The 27,500-nt window shown below is 43.9% G+C and overlaps 1 protein-coding gene across 1 annotated transcript in view; it reads right to left on the bottom strand.

Annotated features, from left to right (window-relative positions):
* The window catches only part of plxdc2 (plexin domain containing 2), a 73,292-nt gene that overhangs the window by 13,958 nt on the left and 31,834 nt on the right, over positions 1-27,500 (bottom strand). The window contains exons 2-10 of the mRNA XM_035520031.1: positions 27,192-27,382; positions 19,873-20,019; positions 19,017-19,086; positions 12,115-12,237; positions 10,555-10,673; positions 9,331-9,430; positions 6,102-6,197; positions 5,630-5,711; positions 431-491 (exon numbers count right to left, since the gene is read on the bottom strand). Coding sequence (XP_035375924.1) covers positions 431-491; positions 5,630-5,711; positions 6,102-6,197; positions 9,331-9,430; positions 10,555-10,673; positions 12,115-12,237; positions 19,017-19,086; positions 19,873-20,019; positions 27,192-27,382 — 989 coding nt within the window. The remainder of the gene's footprint in view (positions 1-430; positions 492-5,629; positions 5,712-6,101; positions 6,198-9,330; positions 9,431-10,554; positions 10,674-12,114; positions 12,238-19,016; positions 19,087-19,872; positions 20,020-27,191; positions 27,383-27,500) is intronic.

The raw sequence follows: 27,500 nt of genomic DNA, 5'->3' as shown, positions 1-27,500 counted from the left end.
GCCCCCAGTGAGCAAGCCAAGGCCAACAGTGGCAAGGAAAAACTCCCTAGAGCGTGAGGAAGAAAGTTTGAGAGGAACCGAGACTCAGAGGGGGGGCCCATCCTCCTCTGGCTGACAACGGTCACACATGCATGCACATGCACAAACATGCACCCCCCCCCCCCCCACACACACACACACAGGCACACAGACTCACACATGTGCACATGCACACACACACACACACACACACACACACACACACACACACACACACACACACGTGTGCGTATGGACACACACAGGGACACTCCAGCCAATAGAAGGGTTTGCAGGTCCTTTCTTTCCATGAACCAAATGATGACATGCACCATTTGGACCTAGTAAGAAGCCAGGTGCATTCCCATATGCACACACACACACAAACACACACACACACACACGCACACACCTCGTCTAGGCAGCTGTTATCTACCCAGTCCTGCCGATGGCGGTCAAAGCCACTGGAACATCTGAAATAAGACAGATAATTAGCATCACTAATGAGGAAGCCGTTAACAAGACAATAAAGCAACTCCACTTTTCCACATTGCCTAATTACTTATGGAGTAAAATGAGTGTTGGATTCTACTCAGACAGGCACAATAACCCGTCAGTTAGAAATCAGACATAGAAAGAGAGTAACAGCGACATGTGCACAATACAACCAAATAAGATCTATCTATCTATCTATCTATCTGTCTGTCTGTCTGTCTGTCTGTCTGTCTGTCTGTCTGTCTGTCTGTCTGTCTGTCTGTCTGTCTGTCTGTCTGTCTGTCTGTCTGTCTGTCTGTCTGTCTGTCTGTCTGTCTATCTATCTATCTATCTATCTATCTATCTATCTATCTATCTATCGAGGGAGAAAGACAGAGAGAGAATGTAATCACTCTGGTTTGAGACAACAAATGCTATTAAGTATTGAAGTCCATTTTTTTTTTTTTGCCTTTTCTACATGTTCTGTTGACTTCTCGCAGAATTAACCAAAACCTGACAGGTTCTTCAAAAACAATGAAATATTAGTATAACCGTGTAACTGTGTAGTCTTGAACTCAAAGCAGTGCGGAATGCGCCGTAACATTGTGGAAAGCTCCGGAATGCAGCCCTGCTCCCTGCTTCAGGTTCAGTGTGGGACTGTGTCCAGATTTCAACAAAGAACAGAAGGTACTGAATGACAAGTATGCACTGCATACATCAGGGAGAATGACAACAGGAATGTAGAACTCTGAGAACATCTCTCTGCTTCTCTCGCTCTACCGCTACTCTTTCTCTCGGTGTCAGGATACTGGTGAGAACGTTAGGCATTCCTACTTTTCCTGTGTCCCTGCTTTGTTGCTTCTAGTTCCCCACAAATACCTCACGTCTTCTAATTAGCCTCCCCTCTCTGAAACATGCTCTCTCTCTCTCTCTCTCCTCTCTCTCTCTCTCTCTCTCTCTCTCTCTCTCTCTCTCTCTCCCTCTCTCTCTCTCTCTCTCTCTCTCTCCCTCATGTTCTCGGAGGGCTGAAAGGAAATGCAACCTCTCGCTCTGACACACTACGGGAGCTTCGCTAACTTCGTTACGAGGATGGGCGTGTTACGAGGGTGTGTGTGTCGCGAGGGTTTGACTGCATGCGGGTATGCAGGCACTGAAGTCAGCTTGCTTTTGTACTGATAACAAGCCTTACACTGGCCCACAGGGTTGTTTGAAATGTTAGCCAGCAATCATGCTGATATTTTTATATTTTTTAGTTCATTTTGTCAGTGGTACAATAGCCCAGTCTTACTGCCTGTAGCTACCACTTGGTATGCCTAATCAATTCTGTTTACATATGCGGGAAAAACACACAAACAACGGTCAAATCAAAAAGAGGCTTATTCTGGCTGGCTGGTGTTCTCAGCTGAGAGCACACAAATCCAAATCTGGCATCAACTGGCAAACTCCCACCAGAATTTTCAGTCTTCAAAGATGCCTGTCTCCACCCCGCTCAGCTGTGCAGCTAAATACCTAAATGTGATTGGATTGTGCTGTGTCATTTGCATAGTAATGCGTGCAAATGTACGGGCCTTGTTTGCACTCAGTAGCAGTGGGAGCTAAATTTTTAATAAATTTTTTGGGCATATTTTTTTATTTATGTCATTTTCATTTGCCTGTGGTTGAACAGTCCATTAAAATGATTATAATACCTTTCTTATACCTGTCACATTTCCACTCAGAACTACACCACCAATATTTGACGGTAATGACAGCTTGGTCAGCACGCAGGACTACAGCGAGAGGGACCGAGGCGCATCTCGCGTGTGACATGGTGCTGAATCAGCACTCCACTGCCTGCCTTGATTAAACGTCAGCACCAGAAGGTCTGGTTGCCATTCTGACAGGCCTGCACACAAAGGCTCTGTGTGTGTGTGTGTGTGTGTGTGTGTGTGTGTGTGTGTGTGTGTGTCTGAGAGAGAAGACACAAAGTGTGAAGGAGGAATTAGTATTATTAGGTAAAGTTTTTACAGGCAAACTTGACCCAGAAACTTGGCGTACAACATCATTACACACAAACATGGACCTCTATATCCACAAACACACACACACACACACACACACACACACACACACACACACACACACACACACACACACACAAAAAAAATCACAGTTGAATTTCTGGCACTGCTTTCAATTTCACCAAGTGTCCTCAACCTCAACCTAACCTCCACCTAAATAAAAGTGGCCTTGCATTCTTAAGTGCTCCAACCACATATCTCCTCAGCAGAGCACAGGCCAGCAGCAAGAGCGGTCATCTCATGGCCTGGAGCACTCAGTACAACGTCTGTATTTTATCAACACACAGCTCAGGCTGAGGTGGGTTTCTACTTTTACGGAGGTGAGGTTACTGTTACTGAGGTAGAATTATGCTGTTACTGAGGTGAGTTTACACTGTTACTGGGGTGAGTTTACACTGTTACTGAGGTGGAATTATGCTGTTACTGAGGTGAGTTTACAAAGTTACTGGGGTGAGTTTACACTGTTACTGAGGTGGAATTATGCTGTTACTGAGGTGAGTTTAAACTGTTACTGAGGTGAGTTTACACTGTTACTGAGGTAGAATTACGCTGTTACTGAGGTGAGTTTACACTGTTACTGAGATAGAATTACGCTGTTATTGAGGTGAGTTTACACTGTTACTGAGGTAGAATTATGCTGTTACTGAGGTGAGTTTACACTGTTACTGAGGTGAGTTTACACTGTTACTGAGGTAGAATTACGCTGTTACTGAGGTGAGTTTACACTGTTACTGAGGTGGAATTATGCTGTTACTGAGGTGAGTTTACACTGTTACTGAGGTGAGTTTACACTGTTACTGAGGTAGAATCACGCTGTTACTGAGGTGAGTTTACACTGTTACTGAGATAGAATTACGCTGTTACTGAGGTGAGTTTACACTGTTACTGAGGTAGAATTATGCTGTTACTGAGGTGAGTTTACACTGTTACTGAGGTGAGTTTACACTGTTACTGAGGTAGAATTATGCTGTTACTGAGGTGAGTTTACACTGTTACTGAGGTAGAATTATGCTGTTGCTGAGGTGAGTTTACACTGTTACTGAGATAGAATTACGCTGTTACTGAGGTGAGTTTACACTGTTACTGGGATGGGTTTACACTTTTAGTGGGTGTGGAACAAATTCTGCAGTACAAACCTGTTACTGCAATCTAATTACTTTCCCTGTTACAAAGTACTGCAACACGTTACAGTTTAATTTCTTGCAATCATACTACAGTTACTTAATTAGAATCTTGTAATCTTGTTTTGAATCCACAATGAAATAGTCTTCCTCAAATTTGGAAATTTAGAAATTGGGAGCTTCTGGTAACTAGTACTTTAGCCCTTTGCTTTTATATTTTCACTGTTCAAAGTTGTTCCGGCTCCTCACACACAACGAGGACTGCAATGTTTATTAGTATCTCTTGCAGCCCGCTGTAACAGCAGATGATTTTACTACTTTAATCCAAGCCCATGTCCGTCAGAGTAAAGGGGATTGTAATTACTGCAGTGGTGTTTAAGTGCTTGTGACTTTCCACACACCGTGATCTCTTATCCAGCGCAGAGGCCAAATTTTGGAGATGCAGTGTGGGTTAGGGCAAAGTTACAGGCTCCTCAGCAAAAAAAAAACCGCGTCTAAAAGTAAAGAGATTCCAACGGACTAAAAGCAAGAAGGGGAGACAGGAAGAAGGCAGGAGACAGCTAGAGAGGTGAAGAGAGAGAGAGGTCGTCTCGAGGGACTTCTCGGGAGATTGTCCGAGGCCTCAGGACCTGCATGTAAATAAACTCCTTCCATTTTAAAAGCAAATGAGTTGTGTGCATGACTGTCCACACGGTCCATTCTTTCACTGGCTCTCTCTCCGACTCCACCTCTCTGCCAGGGCACATGTCAGCCAAGCGGGCTGCTGATTTCTGCTTTTCGTCTTCATTTGCCTCTTATGTGGGTTACTGGGGCCGTTTGAACTTGAACGCAGGTACGGGTATTAAGTTTGCCATGGCAACCACGCCTGATTATGAAAACTCAACTTTTGGCTTCGTTAAGCAGGAGCGCATGTTAGTTTAATTTTAGTTGGAATTACAGTAGAGGTTTGAGTGTGATCCTATAGAATAAAAGACTAGTAGCAACAGTGCTCTATATGAATTAATGGATTCAATGAATTATTTCCATGACAGTACGTTATTACAGTCAGAACTGTCTCTGCTCTGATACACTGGTGACAGTGAAAAAATCTCCCTATCGATCAAATATCAGATTTAAAAAACAATTTGGATTGACGCAGAGAACGAAAAGACAGACTTAATAAAAGAATGAATAAAAACACGTGAAAGGATTGGACAGAATTGACAAAACCCTTTTCTCATAAAAAGGGTTTTCACAGTGCTACTGCCACACCACCACCCCCAACTCTTTCCATGGCTATCACTCAGTATCCTAAAGGAAACGCTTCTTATACGCTCAGGGGTCTCGCTCACAGCATGAGCGCCAGTCTGTGTGTGTGTTGTGAGAGACGGCGGACAGACAAAGAGGGTGTATAGGCGAGAGAGATGTATGAAAGCTAGGTAAAGGAGAGGAGATATGAGGAGATTAGAGGAGGGCCAGTGGGGGGAGAAAATAGGAGAAAATAGGAGGCCCTTCGCAAAGAAAGCAACAGAGCATGAATGAGCAAGTTCAGAATAAATGTGTGAAATAACAGGAGAGAAGACAGAGAAAGACAAAGGGAGAGAGAGAGAGAGAGAGAGAGAGAGAGAGAGAGAGACAGAGAGAGAGAGAGAGAGGGAAAAACCAGGGTGAGATGGATGGAGATGGAGCCACAGATCCGATTACACAAGAAGAACCTTTCAGTCAGTGCTCCCTTGGTAGTGACCCACCCTGCGGCCTGGGAAGAGTGATGGGTTGAGTGGAAATGTCCCAGGCGAGGCAGAGGAGGGGGTTGGACAGACGGCGTGACAGTGTCAGCCGCGATCCCAAAGACACGAGAAAGTGCTCAAGGCAGATTAAAGCCAGTGAGCAGAAAGGCCCTGTCCTTCCCCACACTGGTTCAGTAATGTCCTCGGGCGGCTCCCTCGGGGACAAGGTGATGGACCGGACCGTACTCACCTGTTAAGTCGGTGACACCAGCTACAGTTGAAGTTGATCTCTGTAGCGATGCAAGCAGAACAGCTCCTGAACTGGAGACAGGCTGGGTTGGGGCGGAGGAGGCGAGTTGGAGGCAGGGAGACAGAGATGGATGCAGCAGCAGGCACACAGGATGTAACAATCAAAAAGGAAGAACTTCACCAGAATTGCAATATAGCCAATTCACAGCCCATGAAAGTCTAGCAGACAGACTGCAGACTACAGTGTGTGAATCTGTGGATTGTTCATCTGTGCAGATGTGCTGGCTTGTTTTTGCAGAGTAGTGTGTGTGTGTGTGTGAGAGAGAGAGAGACTTCTTGAATGCTTTGTATGTTAGTATATGTGAGAGATAGATAGATAGATAGAGAGAGAGAGAGAGAGAGAGAGAGAGAGAGAGAGAGAGAGAGAGAGAGAGAGAGAGAGAGAGAGAGAAAGAAAGTGATTATTATCTTACTAGGCAGTGGCGTCATCTCCACAGCTGTGTTGTTTGTGATCCTGGTTTTGAGCAACTCCACGCGATGATACTCATAAATGGTTTTCCTCCGGACGTCTGAAGCCACGCACACACGCACACGCGCACGCATGCACGCACACACACAGAGACACGCACACGCGCACGCACGCACGCACACACAGAGACACGCACACGCGCACGCGCGCACGCACACACACAGAGACACGCACACGCGCACGCACGCACGCACACAGAGACACGCACACGCGCACGCACGCACGCACACACACAGAGACACGCACACACGGGCACGCACACCACAAATTCCATGAGTATAATTAAGATCAGATACTGACAGAAAATGTAACTGACAGAGAGAGTTACTTTTGTTTTTCCGCCTGCTCATGTCTCTCAGCAGCGCACCCCCACGGTCTTGCACGCATGTCATTTGTGACGTCTCCTGCGCAAACCATCCAACACGTTCAACACTAGTTGTTGAATTAGCTCGAGTAGTGGTCTGGAGAAATCGATGACTTTATACAGTAAAGAAACCAGTAACAAATAGTTTGAGTGTGTGTTTGTGTGAGTGTGTCAGACAGCTGTATTCTCTAATTTCTCAAACCGCCGTCCTCACACAGGTTAAATGATTTAATGACTGCCCAAACCACCTGGAATCGAGTGTGCTCACATGGTATCAAGGCTGTGTTTTAGGCTGTGCGTGTCTGTGTGTGTGTGTGCGAGAACAGCAATCAGACTGCCCACGCAGCATCCATTTTCTGGGTCCAGTAAAGCCAAACTTCCTGTTACTTTACACTCACATTAAGCCACGGTTCCACCCCTGGTGATAAGCTTTCCAATGTTACCTGTGTTTGTGGTAACACTGTATACAGCCACACTTTTGGTAACAGGACGTGGATGCAGTGGTCCATGCAGATAGACGATGATCCTGAAAGACACCTTTTAATCCTCAAACTGAGAACACCTGGCCCAAGTTTGGAATTATGCAGATGGATGTGGGGGGTGTGTGTGGGTTCTGGTATAGGTGGATGTGTGTATGTAGGTGGATGTGGGTGTGTGTGTGGGTTCTAGTGCAGGTAGATGTGGGTCTATGTGTAGGTGGATGTGGGTTGGTGGTGATGTAGGTGGATGTGGGTGTTTGTGTGGGTTCTGCTGAAGGCAGATGTGGGTGGGTGGTTTGTAGGTGGTGTGGGTAGGTGTGTGGGTTCTGATGTAGGTGGATGTGCTACTGTGATAGCTTTAGGGCAGGAAATTGTGGTCGGTTCAGGCTGCAGATGTGCACTGGGTTAAAAGGCTTTTCCTGTAGCTAATTACCTGGTCAGTCTGTGAAGCGTAACCTGGCTTCTCTCCAGAATGCTGGCATTCTGATTGTGCGTGTGCACGCGTGTGTGTGCGCCTAATCCTGATGCTGTTAGGTGTTTTAGCAGTTTCCAAAGTCTAATTGGGAACAGCAAACAGCAGTTCTGATGCATTGCAAGTCTTTCTCTCTCCAACAGCCCAAAGTTCTCTCTTTCTCTCTCACTCTCTTTTCTGTTATTGTCACAAACCAGGAGACAGAGTGAAGTCAAAAGATGCAAATGCTTCCCTTTCCAGACTGACAACACACCCGTATGCATGCACACGTGGTATCACCGCCTACCACTTCCGTGAATATCGAACTTCAACTCATGCTATTCTGACAGCGGTCACAGCACAGCGCCTCTTCTTCACCTTACTCAGGCACGGTTAAAATCAGCGCGGCTCACCTCCTGCTGGGCTAGAAGTTACCTTACCATACAGCTGAGGGCGCTAGAGAGACTTTAACGTCTCGCACCCCTTCAGTGGCGACCGTCTGTCAAAAAAGACAGAAGAAGAAAAAGCCCTTTCGGGTAGCTTCATAAGATCAGTACCTCTATGAGGTATGGTAGCATTCTTAAAATTAATAATATTGTAATGTGAATTGATCAAAAGTATTTCATTAGGGTTGGTTATGGCACAGCAGTTAGTGCCACAAACAGCCCTTTTAGTACTGCAGTGATGCCTAAAAAGAGCTGTGTTTGATCAATTGCGCATTCCTGACCCATTCCTGCTGGATGTGCCTGGAATTGTTGTGGCTCTCTGTTCTCCAGAGATGCAAATTGCGCAAGCATTAAAGCAAATAACATTTTGGACTGCTCACATGTATTAAGATGGGCAGTGCACTCTAGAGCCATGGCAAAGTTTCCCAAATGCCAGCACCCTCGTGACCCAACATCTGAAACGTCTGTGGGCTAACAGTGCTCACTTTACCACGGCTAAGGGTCAGACACACACTCGTGTTAAGTAAGCAATAATAACAGCAATAACCCGGCAGGGCGGAGTGTCTGGACTCCTGAAAACCATGTCTGAGCGTACGGTCCGTCTGGGTAATTACAAAAACTTGAGGAATGAAATGTCTTTGGCAATGCTGGTGCAGTCACAAGGGCTGTGAGCTGGTTATCCGACCCGGAGCCAACTGGGTGGAGAAGTTGCGAGTTGGACTTCAGCTCACAAAGGAGAAGATCGCAACTGAGCACATTCTGATGAACCATGAAGCTAACTTCAGTCAGAAGCAGGGATGTTACAATAGGACTGTTACAGGAATGTTACGTTAGGACTTGCGGCAAGAGCGCACTGTGCAGCTCGTATTCGGAGCTCATTTGAGCCCGTGTGCACTGCTAAAATATGCTGACAACTCAGTGCCTATTGTTTTGGAAGATAAAATGGTCTGCTTTGGTGTAGGGTTTTAAAAATGAAGGGACCATGTGCAGCCTAAAACATTCTGTCTTTTCAGAAATATATATTTTTTAAAATCAGTCCACTGAAATAACTCCACAGAGACAGTCTTTCAGCCCAGTGCTTTCAACAGTGAGAAGTCTGCAGTGAGAAGTCGAGTTTCACATGACGAACTGCGGAATTGCTTTCTGTTAGAAACACAAAGAAACCATGACTCCCTCTGTAATGTGTTGAAAAAGTCATGCATGGGTGACTTGTATTATTATCAAGTGTACATGACAATAATTAGTCTACATCTACTCAGTGTCTAAAAAAACTCATAATGAGTGTTCAAACATCTTCGTCTTATTTCTCTCGAGCCCTTATCTGGGAAACGATGTTTTAATCCTCTGATAAAAGCAATCTCCCGTGGCCCTGCAGTTGTGCTTTGCTCCACAGACGCAGGCAGTCAGGGGCCTTGGAAAAGCGTCAGACTTACTAGGAATCTGCTGGATTCTGTGAACGACCACGAAGGCGTCAGACAGCCCCACTTTCACGGGGTGGTTGATGGAGCTGATCTTGGCAATCTGGATAGGAACCTGAGGCAGGAACATAACCAGTAAACACTCTGAATCTTGGAGCCCACAGACTATAATAATACATTATTCAGTTTAGGGCTATGTACTGGTGGCTTTGATCGTGGAAGCTGAAGCCTAACAGTGCTCTTTCACCTTTACCAGGCACTAGGCCACTTCCTGCCCTAAACTAACTACAGAAGGCTGGATACAACATATTTTATTAATCTACACCATTAATCTACACCCCAAATTTATGGTGAACGTGTTTCAGATTTTTGGAATAAATTATTTACCCTCCCTTAAAAGACACTTTAGACATCCTGGCCGTGCTAAAGTTCTGAATTTACTGCTACTAAATGTATTCTGAATTTAATAGCAAAAATAGCAAGATAGCAGAAATGTTTTTCCTTTTTCTCCTTCGGGTCAAAAGTGTTTCAGCCAGTGTTTTCACGATGGCTAATAGACGTCTAGCACCCCTGCATGGTGAGGGCTTCCAAAACCACTGGGCAGACTGACAACATAGTGGAGCCATGGACTGATGCAGACACATTTGCAGTAACCTTTTTAATCAGGGAGAAATGAAATGACTACTCCGGCGTCATCTTATGGAGGCATCTTATGGAGGCATCTTATGGAGATCAGATGCTTTATTTTTATTAGCTCAGCAGCTAATACTGAGAGAAATGTGTAATTAGAGACCGAAGGAGAAGAAAGAGAGGAGAGAGAGAGAGAGAGAGGGAGGGAGGGAGGGAGAGAGAGAGAGAGAGAGAGAGAGAGAGAGGGAGAGAGAGGGAGAGAGAGAGAGAAAGAGAGAGAGAGAGGGAGAGAGGGAGAGAGAGGGAGAGAGGGAGGGAGGGAGAGAGAGAGAGGGAGAGAGAGAGAGAGGGAGAGGGAGAGAGAGGGAGAGAGAGAGAGAGAGGGAGGGAGGGAGAGAGAGAGAAGGCAATCAGAAAGGAAGCCAGGATGCCAGAAAAAGAGGGGAAAAGATATACAAGTAATACACAAACCGTCCTTTTAAAAGAAGACAGATGCTGTATTTGGTGAAATAGAAGAAGCATATTTAATAGACGAGAGAGCCAGAGAGAAGCCAAATGAAGACAAAACCCAGCACTTTAAACACAGAGGAACGAAAACAAGTGGCAGACCTCCTTGTAGGCGAAGACGATTCTGCCGTCTCTGTGCAGTGTGGCCTGGAAGGTGAAGCTACCCAGGCTGAATGAGTCCTGGAGGTGTACATGGTCCCACTGAACTACCAGAGCAGTGCCTTAAACAACAAATACACACACACACACACACACACACACACACACACACACACACACACACACACACACACACACACACACACACACACACACACACACACACACACACACACACACACACACACACACACACACACACTGACCATAACCAGCTGCCCATTGAATATGAATTCACCTGGGCATGGATTATGACACTAGACGCATGGTGCAGAAGGACGCACCATGAAGGCCCGTTTGGGCCGGACGGCTGCTGTGAAGCGGATGGTTGCACGCTCTTATTGCCCACGGCCCTTTGCACCTGACCCTCAACGGGGCAGAAGCGAAGAGACGATGCAGGCCACCGAAGCAGTGAAAACCTGCCAGACGCATTTAGCCAGGACGCGGGCTTTATCGCAGTAGACGGCGCGCTATCATTCGTCCAATCCGCCTCTGTCCTCTCTGCCAGTGGTCTGGTTTTGATGCTCCTGTGCCCACAGGACATTTGTCTGTCTTCTGTAGTAATAACATTGGCTTCTGACACAGTCTTCAGCTGCTAAAGCTCGTATAGGACTGTCTGCCTGGCTCATTCTCACCTTTCACCTTTCACCCTAAACCACTGTTGTCTTCGGGATTGCCCATCGCTGCTCATTTTTGCTCTTCCTGTTGCTCACAGCAAACCCTTGTAACGGGTCTGCATATAAAATGACCTCTGGGAGAACCTGGTGAACTTGTGTCGTGCTCAAAGTCCAGCCGACCTGATGTACTTTGAGAGACAGCCATACTTTTTACAGGCAATTATAAATTGTAATCCATCACTTTCGCCACCCACCATTACACGCTGACTTCAGCTGACTGAAGTCCTTTACCATGTGCATGGTGTCAAATTTTATTGGCCTTTCACAATGCAGGTGTTAGTTAAATGCTTTTAATATATTCTGTAATGAACTCGTGAAGACTCTTTATGCAAATAAGTATGAAAACAGCACAAACTTATGCATATGCATAAACAAAAAAAAGCAGACATTGCCGATTTTTAAAAACGGGTCATCGTTTCGAAGAGGCACAACTGCACAGAGCACACACATTCCCAGCGGTCAGTTAACCTCTGAGTACGCAGAGCTGACCAAAACAGAACCTGGAGCCTGTAGACAACTATAGAGGTAATATTGTCATTATACCCTGTTGTTATAATGCCATTTTAGTGTAATGTCTAATCCACAGGTTGTAAGGTGACCGTCCCTGTGCACCGCGACCTTTCAACTTTTAAACCTCCAGGGGCCAGAAGCCTGTCCCTTCTCTAGCCTGACAAATAACCTAATTTGTACACCAATGGATGTATTATGTCACATGCGGTTATATCAATATCTGTTTTGGGTATACACAAAAGGTTTTAAATGTAATGTCTTAGAATTGGCCTTCAAAGAAGCAGAGATTTCAGAACCAGAGGCCCATGGCTCTTACCATTGTCAAAGTAAATGACTGTTGAATTGCGGGACAGACTGGGGTCAAAGTTCGCCATGAGTGGGGCGATGTACTGTGTGGCTGTCAGCATTCTGTGAACCACATCTCCTGTATAAATGAAGCCTGTAATGCAAACACACACAAACACACACACACAAATAAGATACTAAACATTTTGCTCAAATTTGATTAGATTAAGCAACCACAACAACAATAAAATTGTTCACTGCCATTTTAAGCTTCCCTATCCAGTCAAGTTGGTCCTCCCCCTCCCAGTCTGTCCCGGACTCTCTCCCGGGCGTCTCTAACTACTGCCGTTCCAGCAGACAAAGTCAAAGGGGTGATTGAAAGTGAAATCACTCCTGCAAATGGCCAGCCTGCCGTCTCTCAAACAAATGTAGCAAATGTGGAATGTCAAGGTCCTATCACTACAAGGACAGAGATATTTTTCTTCAATGCATCACCCTTGACTAGACAACAAGTATGTCTAATTACGTCTAGTGGAAGCTAAAAAATTAATTATCAAATGAATATATCACCCCATCTAGAATAACAACAATAATAATATATTATTAATAATAATAATAATAATAATAATAATAATAATAATAATATTGTACAGTGCCTTTTTAAAACTCGAGGGTTGACACAGAATGTCAACAAGAGGCCACAAATAATTAACAATAAGACTTGACTCAAAATGACACAACCATAGCCTGAGCAACTGTAACACAGTTCCTCGTACGGAAACCGGAAGTTAGAAAGGTGATGATATGTTCCAGCTGTTTAATTAGGGTTTGTGTGAATGTCAGCCGTGATCACCGCTGACACCTCTGGGAGAGAAGGAAAGGCTGTGGGAAAGATCCTGGCCACCTGCTCCTGCTATCATCTCTCCATCCTGACAGATGGAGGGTCAGCCTGGTCCCCCCGCGATTCACTTATTAACCGTGTAAACTCTCAGATCCCATTCCGGAAAATTACATTTAGCTCCACATGCACCCATATGAATGAATCAATGTTGGCTTGTACAGTATATATCCGCATGCTGAAAGACATAAGATACAGCCTATAAACAGAATCTTGAAATGTGCCTGCTTGCAGGAGATTCCTCACGAATGTTTCTTTCTATTTTTCTTTTCCTTCTTTTTTCCGCATATTTAGATGCCCGAGTTCAGAACCACCCGGCCCCACGTGGACCGTTTGACGCGTTCAGAATGCAACCTGAAGCAGGTCTGTGGGACTGGGCTGTGGCAGGCGTTTACAGGCGAGTGAGAGCGATTTGTGGATTTGTGGGAAGGATCGTTGGCCTTGCTGTTTTTGAGCAAATGTGACTTGAGGACTTGGGCAGTGATGTCAGCAATGCGCTGAAAAGTCCGGAAGAAAACAGAGGCAGCTGTAGTTGTGGGAGTCATGGCATGCTAATAGCTTACATTTGGACAGACAAACTGACTAGAATCATTTGATTTAGAGGCACCATATGCTGTTAAAGAATGAGGGAATTATATAGGAAGTGAAGCAACATGTAAATGTTTTCTGGGCAGTGCTGCGCCAACTTAGAAACATTTGAAACTTGATGTGCGCGCACACACACATACACACACACACACACACACACACACACACACACACACACACACACAGCAGTTTGTTAGGTGACTATGGCTTTCTATTTTAGTCAAAACATGTTTACTGACCTATTAGTCAGTAAACATTGCGGCATGTATGCTACTACTAAACACCATGCAATGTCCTCAATTAAAAGATGGAAATAAATACAGAAAAGGACACTAAGCAGAAAATTATAGTTTAATATGCATAGAATTTGTGTGTGTGTGTGAGAGTGTAGTAGCAGCCAAAATAGCTGCATTGGGCTAACTCAGAAGACACTGGCAGACTCAGGTATACTGTTTACTCTCCTCTGGATAACATACACACTCTCTCTCTCTCTCTCTCTCTCTCTCTCTCTCTCTCTCTCTCTCACACACACACACACACATATACACACACACACGCACGCATGCACATACATTCTGTATGAGTGGGCATTTGTCTTACTGCCTGCACCTGTATATTTTCGCCCACACACGCTTTTCTGCCTTCAAAACATTCTCCGGTGGAGCAGCAGAGCTGGACCCGAGAGACATCCATCGCTCCGGCTGTGCTTTGTCTTTTCCTGTAAAGCAGCGATAATGCTGCAGCCTCTCCGCCGTCCAAACGACGTCATGCGGTGCCTTTCCTGCTCAAGCTTGCTTCCAGGGGTTTAGGCTGATCTGAGAACAGCATCTCCATTCCATTCCCCCTTTTTGTTCACAGTTATCCTTACAGGTTAAAGAGTATGAGCTCCTGGGTAATGGGGTGGGGTGGGGGGTGATCAGGGTTAACAGAGAGGGCAAGTATAGGTGGAGGTGGTAGACATTGTTTTTCCATCTACCCCCGTTCCTCACTGCTTGCTTCAGAGCGGTTTTCCGCACCCCTCTCGGGCAGCGCAGGACCGTGTTATCGCAGTGCCGGCCTGCCTTTGGTTCCATCTGGTTCCGGTCCCCCCCCCCCATTTGCGCAAACAAACATGAGACGAGACAAAATGCAAAGCTCACTGGCGACAGCCGACGCATGCAAACATCGCCTGGGAATATGGTCTGGGATTTTAAAAAAACGTGAGGAAGGAACAGAATTGATAAAAGAATTATATTCATATAAGAGAACTTTAGGAACGAGTCACAGTGTAGAAACACGTGCGTGAACACACACACACACACACGCACACACACACACACACACACATACACACACACACACGTAAGGTGCTGGTCCCTCAGAGAGTTGGCTGGACCTAACTTAATAAAGAAACAGAGATCTTTAAACGCTACATGCAAATGAATTGACCTGTTAAATGCAGAGAAGCTGTGATTAAAATGTGGCTGATCTGACAGCTTCTTTCAATTGCTGACCTTGTGGTTTATTGATCATTCCTGGTTCAGTCATGTCATTAATTGTGACTTGAATGACAATGTACAATAACAAATAAGAAGGACTTTCCCTGCACACAGACTATCTATGGCTAGCTGGGCACAATATGTTGTTTTTCAGTTGTAATTACAAAATTACTGACACTGCAGAAGGGGAGCAACACACAAATGAGCCGTCAAACAAAATGACTTTTTTTGTGTGTGCGCGCCAAGCATCAAGACCATTCCCAGCTATTCCAGATGTGGGTTTTTGATGAGTCAATGTGTGATTGCATGCAGACCAGATGGGAGACCAGTCTTTAACCATCCTAACCAACCATCCAGTGTTTACTAAATGTTGCAAATCACAAAGCAATTGTAGTGCTATCATCACAGTGTTGGATTGTCAATGCCATGCAACCCCCAACACTAGGACAGAAGTTCACCTACAACAAACAGACAGAAAGACCAACACACACAAACACGACCAACTGAAATAAACACACAAAACCGTGTGTGTGTAACTGTGTGTGAGCCTGGCTTCCAGTAGGAAGTGCATACTTAGCTTGGTCATTACTTTATTATTCACCAAAGATCTGTAGGGAGAGAGTGAACGACCCTTATTATGAGGAATAAAACCTACATCCCCCTGACTCTGTAAGTGTGTGGGAGTGTGTTAATGTGTGGGCGTGTGTTGCTGCGTGAGAGAGCCATGCAACTGGGTATGTGTTCGTTGGTGAGTGTGGGTATGAGGAGGGGAGATATGTGTGTGTTCGTGCCTGCGACACTCAGATGTATAGCAGTAGATTCCTCTTTCTGTCTTTGCGTTGATTTTTTCATTTTTCATCCTTTTGAATTTATATATTGCACAAAATAAATATAATCATCATTTGTCATAGTTCCATAAAGGTAACACACACACACACACACACACACACACACTTCACAGTTTAAGGCCAATTCAGCGACCTGCCCGGCATCAATACACACATATGGCTCTAAACCACAAACTGAGCAATTTCTTTTAGCAAAACCTCAATTTCAAAAGCTGCCAGCCAGGTTTGACCACAGACACAACTGCAAAGCAACTGCACAGAATGTGATATTCTCACAGCTGTCAATTCTGTACAGTCCAATTCCCACGTCCCACTGCGAACAATCATATGCAGCCATGTGCTGCTGCAGGCATGACAGATATAAACACAATTGGAATAATAAATAAAAATGACAATTCAAAAGAAATTACAATCTAACAGACAAGCTAAGCTTAAGCTAAGCTTACAAAAACATGAATTAACAAACATTAATTAATGAACACTGAATCATTAATTAATGAACAGTGAAAGAGCTTTCAGACTGAGGGGACAACACAAGGTTTCCATGAGCCAGTATAATCAACAGGCCATAAATACATTAGCATAACTACATTAGCATAAATACATTAGCATGTATTTATCATTAGCATGTATTTATCCATTTGTATGTGTACTATCTAACATTTACCTATATTTAAACATGCCAAGGGTTTTCAGATTTGTTTCCACAGATGAACTAGAAGGCTATATTTTTAACCTAAATGGCCAAAAATATATGGACACATCTAAAAGTATATGATCCCCACATCTATATGAGCTTGTTGGACACCCTATTCCAAAATTATGGGCATTAATTAGGAGTTGCCCCGCTCTTTGCAACTCTAGCAGCCGCCACTGTTTTGGGAAGGCTTTCCACAAATGGGAATTTGTGCCCATTCAGTCAAAAGACCATTTGTGAACTCAGGCGCTGATGTTACACAGGAAGGCTTGACTCACAGTTAATGTTCCAATTCATCCCAAAGGTGTTTGGTGTTGCAGGGGTCAATGCTCCGGCCTCTGGAGTTCCTCTGTGGCAGTTGTCAAACCATGTATTCATGGATCTCACTTTCCTGTCCAGTCATGCTGGAACAGGAAATAGCCATCCCCAAACTGTTTCCACAAAGCTAGAAGCATATAATTGTCGAAAATCGAATTGTCTGTATGCAGTAACATTAACATTGCCTTTCACTGGTACTACAGAGACCTAGTCCTGGGATGAGAGCTCAGTGGTTAAGGTACTGGACTTGTAATCAGAAGGTTGCTGGTTGGACCCCTGACCAAGACCCTTAACCCTCAAATTGTGTCAAGATTTAAGTTGCTTTGGATAAAAGTGTCCGCTAAATGCCATAAAATGTAGTCCTGAACCCTAAAAATAGTATTATCCCTCTTCAACCAGACTTTACATTTACCTTGGTAGTGTTCTCTTGGCATCTGCCAAACCCAGATTCACCCGGCAGAAGCAAACTATTGCTGGTGTGCTTTATACAACTCCAGCCAATGCTTTGCATTGTACATAGTGTTCTTAGGCATGTGTACCTCTGTTCAGCCCTTCATAAAGCTCCCAACACAGAGTTCTGGTGCTTGCTGCTTCCAGTAGCAGTGTGGATCTCTTTAAGGAGTGATGCAGCAGAGTACTGGAGATTTCAGCACTTGGTAGTCCTGTTCTGTGAGTTTGCATATGCTTTGATTTTACAATAAAAGCATGTCTAGTTGACCAGGACAGCTCAAGCAGGGCAGAAATGTCACTTTTCTCTACGGAGATCGCATGCGCTTGATTTTAAACACTGTTAGTCATGGGTGTGGCTGAAACACCTGAACCTGATCATTAGGAGGATGTGCACATACCTTTGGTCAGGTACCGTAGTGTCTATCTGTAACCCTATAGCAGTGAAGCCTAGAGAGCTTTCACATAGGTTTTAAAAGTGTGCCTGTGTAGCCTACTCTGAAGCCTGGTATTCTAAACACTATAGTACTTAATCAGTCAAACTCCCCAGTACAAACAGAAAGGAGACCCAGGCATAGACAAATACAAGAATATACCCAGGCATGTACTACTAACTATGTCAACACACTGAATTCTGTCAAAAAGGTCATTTGTGAGCAAACAACTTCCATGCTGATGAGAATGAATGCACAGTGACCAGCTGTATCAAATGACTTAGAGTAATCAATAACACCAGCAGCTCTTGTACAGCAATAGCAGGCAGAGGCAGAGGCAGAGGCATAGGCAGAGAGAGAGAGAGAGAAGTCAGAGGTGTTACGGAGGTGACCGGCTGCTGCAAACTCCAAGCACTCTGCAGTCAGCCCAACCTGATTCTGCCTGCCACTCGGCATCAGGGATGAAAAGCTGGAGAGCATCAGAGAAGACAGGAACGGAGATGACGTAAGGCAGATTTGTTTGTCAGGCGAGCTATTCAATAATGCATCTTTTTTCTGTCTGGCACAGAACACAGGATCCAGAAGTAGGACAACCCATAGGCCAGAAAAGGCTTAGCTTACTAAGTCATCCCACTGAAACAGATGAGCTCTGTCAAAGCAAATAACACCTTACGGCCCTATACAGTGCTCTACTGCCCTATACAGTGCTCTACTGCCCTATACAGTGCTCTACGGCCCTATACAGTGCTCTACTGCCCTATACAGTGCTCTATGGCCATATACAGTGCTCTATGGCCATATACAGTGCTCTACTGCCCTATACAGTGCTCTACGGCCCTATACAGTGCTCTACTGCCCTATACAGTGCTCTACGGCCATATACAGTGCTCTATTGCCCTATACAGTGCTCTACGGCCATATACAGTGCTCTACTGCCCTATACAGTGCTCTACGGCCATATACAGTGCTCTACGGCCCTATACAGTACTCTACTGCCCTATACAGTGCTCTATTGCCCTATACAGTGCTCCACGGCTCTATACAGTGCTCTACGGCCCTATACAGTGCTCTACTGCCCTATACAGTGCTCTACCTGCTTTCTGGTATTAACCTCAGTACTAGCTTCGTTTGGAAGTCCTCAAACACATCAACATACACTTGTATATACATATACATGTACAAATGCACAAAGATGTGTCTGTACCATACAGTGTGGTACACTTACCGCCTGTTGCTACGGTGATCTCCCGCAGAAAATGCCCATAGAAGGGGAAATCAAAAGACAGGTTGACTCGCTGTGTGAGACAGAACAGAAATAAAATATTATGGTAGTAAAGTTAAGATTGGTGTCATATTTTACTGAGACATTTAATCTAAGTAGAGCAAAGGAGAGCAATAGAGAGAGGAAGATTGAGAAAAGAAAAAAAAAGCAACTAATTGTAAACATAGCATAAGGGATCCTATGACCCAGAGGACTAATTCTAGACTAAATCTTTTTCCCCAGGGCAAATGTCACTTTCCCCGCAGTCCATGAGTAAAGGTGACTTTTATTCTGTAGCTAAGGTAAAAGCCTCTCTGCTGTGGTTTCCTTTCTTTGGCTAAAGATAATATGCTAAGCAAGCTCTGCAGATATAACAACACACTGCCATTATTGTACTGCAGTGGTCCAAAATCATTTCCCAGCACAGTGCAAGGGAACATGTTGATGCTGTGAGACATTTGGACATAGACCTTGGTATATTTTGGGACATTCTGATATTTTTTTTTAGATTTAGTGCACATATATCTCTGCCCAATACCACACAGTCAAGAGTGTAAACAGACTGCACAGAGTATTCTAAAACTGAATCAATATTCTACGTTTCAGTATTTGATGAGAAACCATGGTCACACACAAAGAGAAAAGTATGTTTAATTTAAAATTGATTAAACATTCTACAGTGTCAGTAATCTATACAAAAACTGTTACATGAAGGGAACAGTCAGTTGTGTGCTTGTGTGGTGCTTGTGTTTGTCTCTGGTTTTTCACTGGTGTGTGTATATTTTTGTGCATATCTGTTTGTATACTGGTGTGTGCTTACTGCTGCTTGTCGATGTGTGTTGGACAGAATTCCATGTATCTTCACTTTTTCCTTTTCCATTTGATCAATGTTTACCCATAGTTCTTTGCTCATGGGCTCATTAGGACCATAGGTCTTTGATGTGTAGTAGTTGTGATCCGTGTCTTCCTGAAGACAGAAAAAACACAGATAGTCAGATCGATGTATTGCCTAGATCACACACACCCACACACACAAACGTACACATGCTCATACACGCACGCACACACACACACACAAACATTTTATAAATGAACTTTATAGAGCAATGTTACACCATTACATCTTAAATTAAGGTCATTGAGGAAAAAAATACATAAACCTTTACTAATACAAACATTAATAAATCTTTTACTAATACATACATTAATACATAAACCCTTTACTAATACTTACATTAATAAACCCTTTACTAATAGATATATTAATATATAAACTATTTACTAATACATACATTAATAAACCCATTACTAATACATACATTAATAAACCCTTTACAAATACATATATTAATAAACCCACTACTAATACAGACATTAGTACATAACCCATTACTAATGGAAACATTAATACATAATCCTCTCAGAAACTTCTAGTAGGTAGTATTAATACTCCTTTATTGGTAATAACCTCAACAACATGCTTTCTACAGTTGCTGGTGTGTCCTGCACAACACTTCACAGAAATTTGCAGTTTTAGTTTATGTATATTCTCGGGCTGTCCTGCTTGAATGACCTGAAATCCCAACTGTATATATCACTATAGATTATTTCCTGCATGACAACAACCTCACACACACACACACACACACACACACACACACACACACACACACACACACACACACACACACACGCGCACACATTCCCTCATATGAACACAAATGCTGCTTTGCTGCATCCAGTCTGTCTCTGTCTGTTTGTCATTCGGGCCTGAGACCTTGACAGTGATTTCTCAAGGGCTTTCTGACTTTGCTGAATGACTCTTGCATTGATCAGCAGCTGCTATGTGGGCATCCCAGGCTGCACCTGGGTGTTTGGATTCTCCCGGAGCAGAGGGAGGCAGGCAGGATCGACTCGACCCAGTTTCTCCTCCCACATGTGGGTGCGATGGTGCGTGCGTGTGCGTGTGTGTGTTGGGGGTGGGCACTCTGAGGAAGACCTAACACAGATTGGATGCTGAGGGTGGAAATCTAAGGCCAGGAGAGAGGAGAGGTTGAAGGGACAGCGTGAGAGATGAGAAGAGAGCCTGAGCGAGCCGAGATGAGGGTACAGGTGAGGTGAGGACCGGAAGGGTACAGAATGTGGGGCAACATGTTCATCACTTTGTGCGTGCGCTATATGTGCATGTGTAGGCAGAGGTGTATGTTTTTACACATTCGAGCCTGTTAGTACACTATATCACTCACCAGTAATGTCCTGTATAAATTTCGTTTAGAGTCAATCTAACAAAACTGGTGACCAAATAATAGGAAAGCGGGCAGGACTTGGTGTGTGCGCTCAGCGCAAATACAAGATACATCTTCAGCCCAAACCATTTAAATGTTTCGGGGAGAAGAAAAAGGGAAAAAAATAGCAGCCTACATTTGAGCGCCACACAGTGGCAAACAGAACTGGATTCACAGTTGCTATTTGTAAATGAGAGACTGGCTGTGGCAGGCATATCGATATTGCAGTAGATGGCTAGTTGAATGTTTTCTGCCTTTTTTTTAATATCTCCCACTCTGCCTGGGCATTTTCTATCTGCTGTGTGTTTCTGGTGAGCAGAACTAGCTCACTAAGAGGAGGCTACAAAGACGAGGTTGAGGGCAAGGTGCAAGAAGCTGATTTTAGAGCGCGCGACAAACCCTCGGGCCTGCACAGCTATTCAATTTTAGTGTAAATTAATACACGTTCTGTGATAATGACTATACTATTACAATGTTGTACATCACAGTGCTGGTACCGTGGCAGGCACAACATGAGATACGCTTCCATCATTATGGCTCCATCGTTACGCTTCCATTGCTATGGTTTCATTGTTACACTTCCATCGTTCTGGTTCTGTCGTTACGCTTCCATTGTTATGGCTCCATCGTTACGCTTCCATTGCTATGGTTTCATTGTTACACTTCCATCGTTATGGTTCCATCGTTACACTTCCATTGTTATGGCTCCATCGTTACGCTTCCATTGCTATGGTTTCATTGTTACACTTCCATCATTATGGTTCCATCGTTACGCTTCCATTGTTATGGTTCCATCGTTACACTTCCATTGCTATGGTTTCATTGTTACACTTCCATCATTATGGTTCCATCGTTACGCTTCCATTGTTATGGTTCCATCGTTACACTTCCATTGCTATGGTTTCATTGTTACACTTCCATTGCTATGGTTCCATCATTACGCTTCCATTGCTTTGGTTTCATTGTTACACTTCCATTGTTATGGTTTCATTGTTACACTTCCATTGTTATGGTTTCATTGTTACGCTTCCATCGTTATGGTTCTGTCTTGCATCATAAGTAGGGATGTTCAAGTCAGACATGCAGTTGATGAAGTTTGCTATTATTGAATTAACTTTGGCATTAACGTTGCAATTATCTGAATTTCTGCATGGATCGTGACAAAAAGTGATATAATCATCATCTATGTCATTTAAGTCATAATAAAACAAAATCATAATACATAAAGTCTGATTTAAGAAAACAGTGTTGTCATATCTTTTAAAAGTGGTTTAAAAAATCTTTGAATGCAAACCCTATGTGAGCCTCTAGGAGAATGACTGCTTAAAAATAGAGTAAATGAGGTAAATAGGGTAATAGAGTGTTGTTCCAATCAGTTCATGTGTGGCTTTAACCTACACATCCATCTAAATGAACATACACATTTTGGTTACCTTCACTTCAACACAGAATGTTGTTGCCTCTTTAAGTGGCAAATTTGTTAATCTTCTTTATTTAAGCTTTGGTTTACACTGAGTAGGGACCCTCATTTTCAATGTACTGCAGAATAAGAGAAACATTTGAAAGACTAATTATAATGCTGTTTTTGAAAACCAAGACACGCTCCCAGCTGTGAAGCATGGTGGAGGGAGTATGAGGAAATGCTCTACTGCCTCAGGGCCTGGAATGCTGGATGTCAGGGTGTCTGAGTGCTCCAAAGTCAGAAAACGTCAAAATATAAAACTCCAAAGAGGTGAGGTAATGCAACATTACAACGATCCAACGGGGCAATGAATGAATGAATGAATAAATAAACAACAGAGTGGCTCAGAAAGGCTTTTTAAAGTCTTAACCTCAATCTCATAGACATATGTAAGGTGAACTGAATTAGTGCTTTCAAGTAAAATATGCCCAAAATATAAATTAACTGCTGTGAATGACTGACTAGCCACCAAAGCATGTTCCTCTAACTACCAATATAAGAGCTCACATACTTTTCACATGACCTTGACTATTTAAATAATTTGCTTAGTAATATGGCAATGTAAAAATGTGTTGAGTAAATGAAAGTTTTGTTTGTTAAATGTGTTATTTGTGCTGTTTTGTGTTATGTTGTAACAAAGAATGTGTTTTGTCAAATAAATACCAGGAGGCCTGCATGCTCAGGGGCCCCAAACTTTCCTCCCCAAACAGGGGCCAAACAGTAAAGTCTGAGCCAAGCTGAATAAAAAAAAAAAACCCAAACAAACAAAAAATTCTGCTAACAAATACAGGGGATATGCAGGATACAAATCATGTTAGAAGTGCCTTCCAGTTATTCATAGCTTAATAAATTAATTAAATTAAAAAAAACTTTTTTTTTGGAAGACTGCTTGACATTGGGAACATTTGCAATTTCAGTAAAATCCCTGAATCATGCCAGATTTGGCCTGCAGGCATGTCTTAAACGAAGACTGGATCACATTTTAGAGGCCAATTATGCAGCGGTCAAGCCCATTCTGGAGGGGTGACTTTGCCTCACAGATCTGAGGTGATCACTCGCACAGTCAAAGTTAACGTGTCGTATTTTAGGTGGTATACAAAGTTTTAATTGAAAAATCTTAAAGGTGACCAAAGAAAAACTCTACATCAATGGGGTTTGATGTACTGGAAGGCCAAGCTGTGATGGTTATGTTCCATGGCAGCTTACAGGCTGATGACCTCAAAGCAGGCATGGTGATGAGATTCTCGTTATGGCTCATCTATGGCTTGCTGGAGCAGAACGAGAAGCTCGATGCCATCATTCCACACCCTCACTTTTAATCCGGAGGCCGATGGCGTGATAAAATGAATGGAAGCAAAGGAAAGGAAAGCTGCTTTCTGAATGATCTTGTTTTAACGAGCGGATTGACTGTCAGATGAGAGGCTTGAAAAATATAACTGACATGGATGTGTGTGTCACATACGTTTAACATGAAGCAAGGTTCTTGCAAGGCTGTTGGTTTCAAGCATGCCTAATTGAAGGCACATGGGCCAATAAGTGCTGATGAATGTGGGAGTAGGCTGTGGGAGCAGAACGATGTCAACTCCCCGCTTAATGCACAACTCTCTGGCTGCTGTCCATGGTGATCTGCTTATTTTCCACCCAGAAAGACCTCATCTTGTATGACAAAATCCATAGACGATTCCAGTTACGTCGCCTTTTGAAGATATGTGGCTCTTGAGCAAGTGGTTGAGTATGCTGATGGACTGTACAGCATTTGCGTTTCAGCGTTTAACTGCCGTTCCTATTATTTAAGACGTTCTTAGCCTGTTCTTAGCCTCTCGCTTTCTCTGCTAGGCACTGATGCCACAGGTGCCGTGAGTGACACTTTAATGTACTGTCTTGCCTGGATCCTTCTGTTTGTCAGTCTAGACATATTATACTGTCTACACTGTAATATTATATTATGTTCGTTCAGGCTTAAGTCTTGACTAATGAGGACGTTACACCAGAAGTCAAGACAGCAAGTCCTGCAACATTTTCTCCACAGATTGAATCATCCTCTTACTGGTCAGCCATTAAAAAAATCTACTCGTGTGCATGCCTTCGGGACGTCTACTTTCAGAGTGCATTTCAAAGCTTTTCTGTGGCTACATTCCACCTCCGTTCCTCAGACAGCTCTCGGCAGACAGTGCGAGAGCCTAAAATCCGCCGGTACAAACCACGCTTTGTTGAAAAAAAGAATGGCTGGGGAGAAGCAAACAGGAGACAGAGAAGGAGGACTCACCGCAAGGGTACCGACAATCTATTAAAAAGCCCAACAGAAACAAAGACTGGCAAATTATCTCTGTCTCTCTTTTAATCTCTCATTTACTGCTTGCTTTTCTCCTCTTAAGGCAGAAGACAGAATCAAACCAGCCTGATGAGAAGAGGTTTGGAGGGATTCGGAGGTTTGTTATGTAATCTGGAACTCCTTGTTGACCAGCAGGTGGGCTCATTAGCACAAAGAGGGCCCCCTCTTCAAGGTGTGAGGGTGTGTACATGTGTGACTCAGCGTGTGTGTGTGTGTGTGTGTGTGTGTGTGTGTGTGTGTGTGTTTCAGTCAGGTCCATCTGAGATTAAAAGCATGTAAGCGCCAAGCTGTCTGTCTAACCAGGACAAAGGATGCAAGCAATAAAACCAGAAAAAGGGGAGTAAAATGAAAACAAAACATGTCTAAGCGTGATCAAACAGGCTACACACCACAGAACCACACTGTAGTGACAGACCATCCGAGAACGGCTGTCCAGATTCTCAAGACCTACTTTTGCAGAAAGAACAGGACAAACAAATGGCACCTTCACAAGTGTGCTAACCTCCAAGGCCAGAGGAAGGGTAGAGATAATATATTACTGCTACAGTCCATGCTATTGTGACTTTAAAGACTTTTAAGAGTATGTCTGTCTCTGTGTGTGTGTGTGTGTGCAGGAGGAGGACCTGGGAGAAGATCAAAATACTGCAAATAGGCACCTGACAGGTAACATCAGGTTAAGGCATATGGTGCTATGTAATATCTCATCTGGTAGTGCAAACAGACCACAGTACTAACACCACCAAGGGCTCGTTTCCCAGGTAGTACACATGCTGTCTACTGTTAAGTGTATGTAAGTTGCTCTGGTTATGATTGCCTGCCAAACGTTGTAAATGTAATAATAAACAACAACTAAAGATTCTAGAGATATTGTGTTTTTGTTGCATAATAAGTGGCCCCTCAGTGATGGAATCTGTTTAAGAGGCTCCTGTGAGCTCCTACAGGCTTTGTGCACTCTAATATTATGTGGGTTCATCTGTGTGGCCCAAATGACAACACACTGGGCATTCAAGGTCTGCTCCACAGCAGACACAACCTACAATCAGCCACAGTGGTATGAAAGTGTGGTAAAAAGATCAGACATGAAAGTTGCATGATTTGTGTCTGTGTGTGTGTGTTTTATGAGTGTCTGCAAGGAAGATCAGAAGACTCCCAAAGGTCCTTATTATGAACAACAAGGCCAAAGCCACAAGTCTGTTTTCACCTCGACATTCTGTCTGTGGTGTACACACACATACACACACACACACATACACACACTCACACACACACACCCACACACACATACATACGTCAAGTACAGGTTGATGCGTGTCTGCTCAAGCATACCATCTTCTGCTGAGACAAAATTGAAAACTATCTTTCTGTCTGTGGTGTACACACACACACACACACGCACAGTTATAGAGAGGGTCTGCTCGATTTACCCTCTGCTGAGCCAGAAAAGCTGCCTTCTGCCTGCAGACATCTGGTCACTGGCATTATTAGTATCAAGAAGAGGTTCCTAAATCTGCAGGGCTGTTTTGTTATTCTGAGACAATGGCTAATGGATTCTCCTCTGCTTCTTTTCTACCCTGTCTATATCCACTCGAATCTTCTCGTCCACCTTGATAAAAGCTCATTAAATATGTGTAAACCTTTCGGTGCTCTCATTCTCAGGCTTCTTCTCATTTCTTGCCTTGGCACAGCCTCTCTGCCTCTCTGCCTCGCAACTCCCACCTCCTGCTGCATCTGCTTCACCAGGCAATACACTCTTGAGCGCAACGCCATCCCACCCTGCCCCACAGCAGCCGGCCATGGCACTGCTGAGCTCGACCAGCCAGCGCTGGGTTTTTCTGCACACAGTGTGAAGCAGGGTGGGTGGATCCACCCTACAAGCACATAGTTTTGTACTCTGCTCTGTTTTGTGGCTCTCTAGGACTGGAGATTAATATAATCCTTGTTTTAGTCTATATAACTGCTTATCATGCGTTGTGAGTTTTTCTAAATAAAGGTGTCCAGTTAATATGTTGTAGCTATAAGGGAAGGAGCTGGCACAGTGGAGCGGCTGGGTGACTGGTTACCTCAATCTGGGAGCTGTTGTCTGTGTCTCCGTCAGGCAGTGCTGCCTCTGATTCTGCCTCTGAGCTCTCCTGACTTGCCTTGTTACTCGTCATGGGGCGGGGCTCAGACAGAAGCCACCGCCTCCTCCTCAGCACTTCCACTGTGATGTCATCATCCTGCAGCGGCCCCTGAAGCACTGTGTAGGAAACCCCTGAGAAAAACCAAATGAGACTCATTCAGATACACTAGAAAGTAGTTTGAAGCCTTAAGCTTTGTATTTTTCATACAGCCCCAACAGATCATAATTTCTTCATCATTTGTAGTAGAAA

This window comes from Electrophorus electricus, chromosome 19 (genome assembly GCF_013358815.1).
Source record: "Electrophorus electricus isolate fEleEle1 chromosome 19, fEleEle1.pri, whole genome shotgun sequence".
Lineage (NCBI taxonomy): Eukaryota > Metazoa > Chordata > Actinopteri > Gymnotiformes > Gymnotidae > Electrophorus > Electrophorus electricus.
Note: the sequence above shows the minus strand (reverse complement) of the source record. Positions and strands in the feature narration are given on the sequence as shown.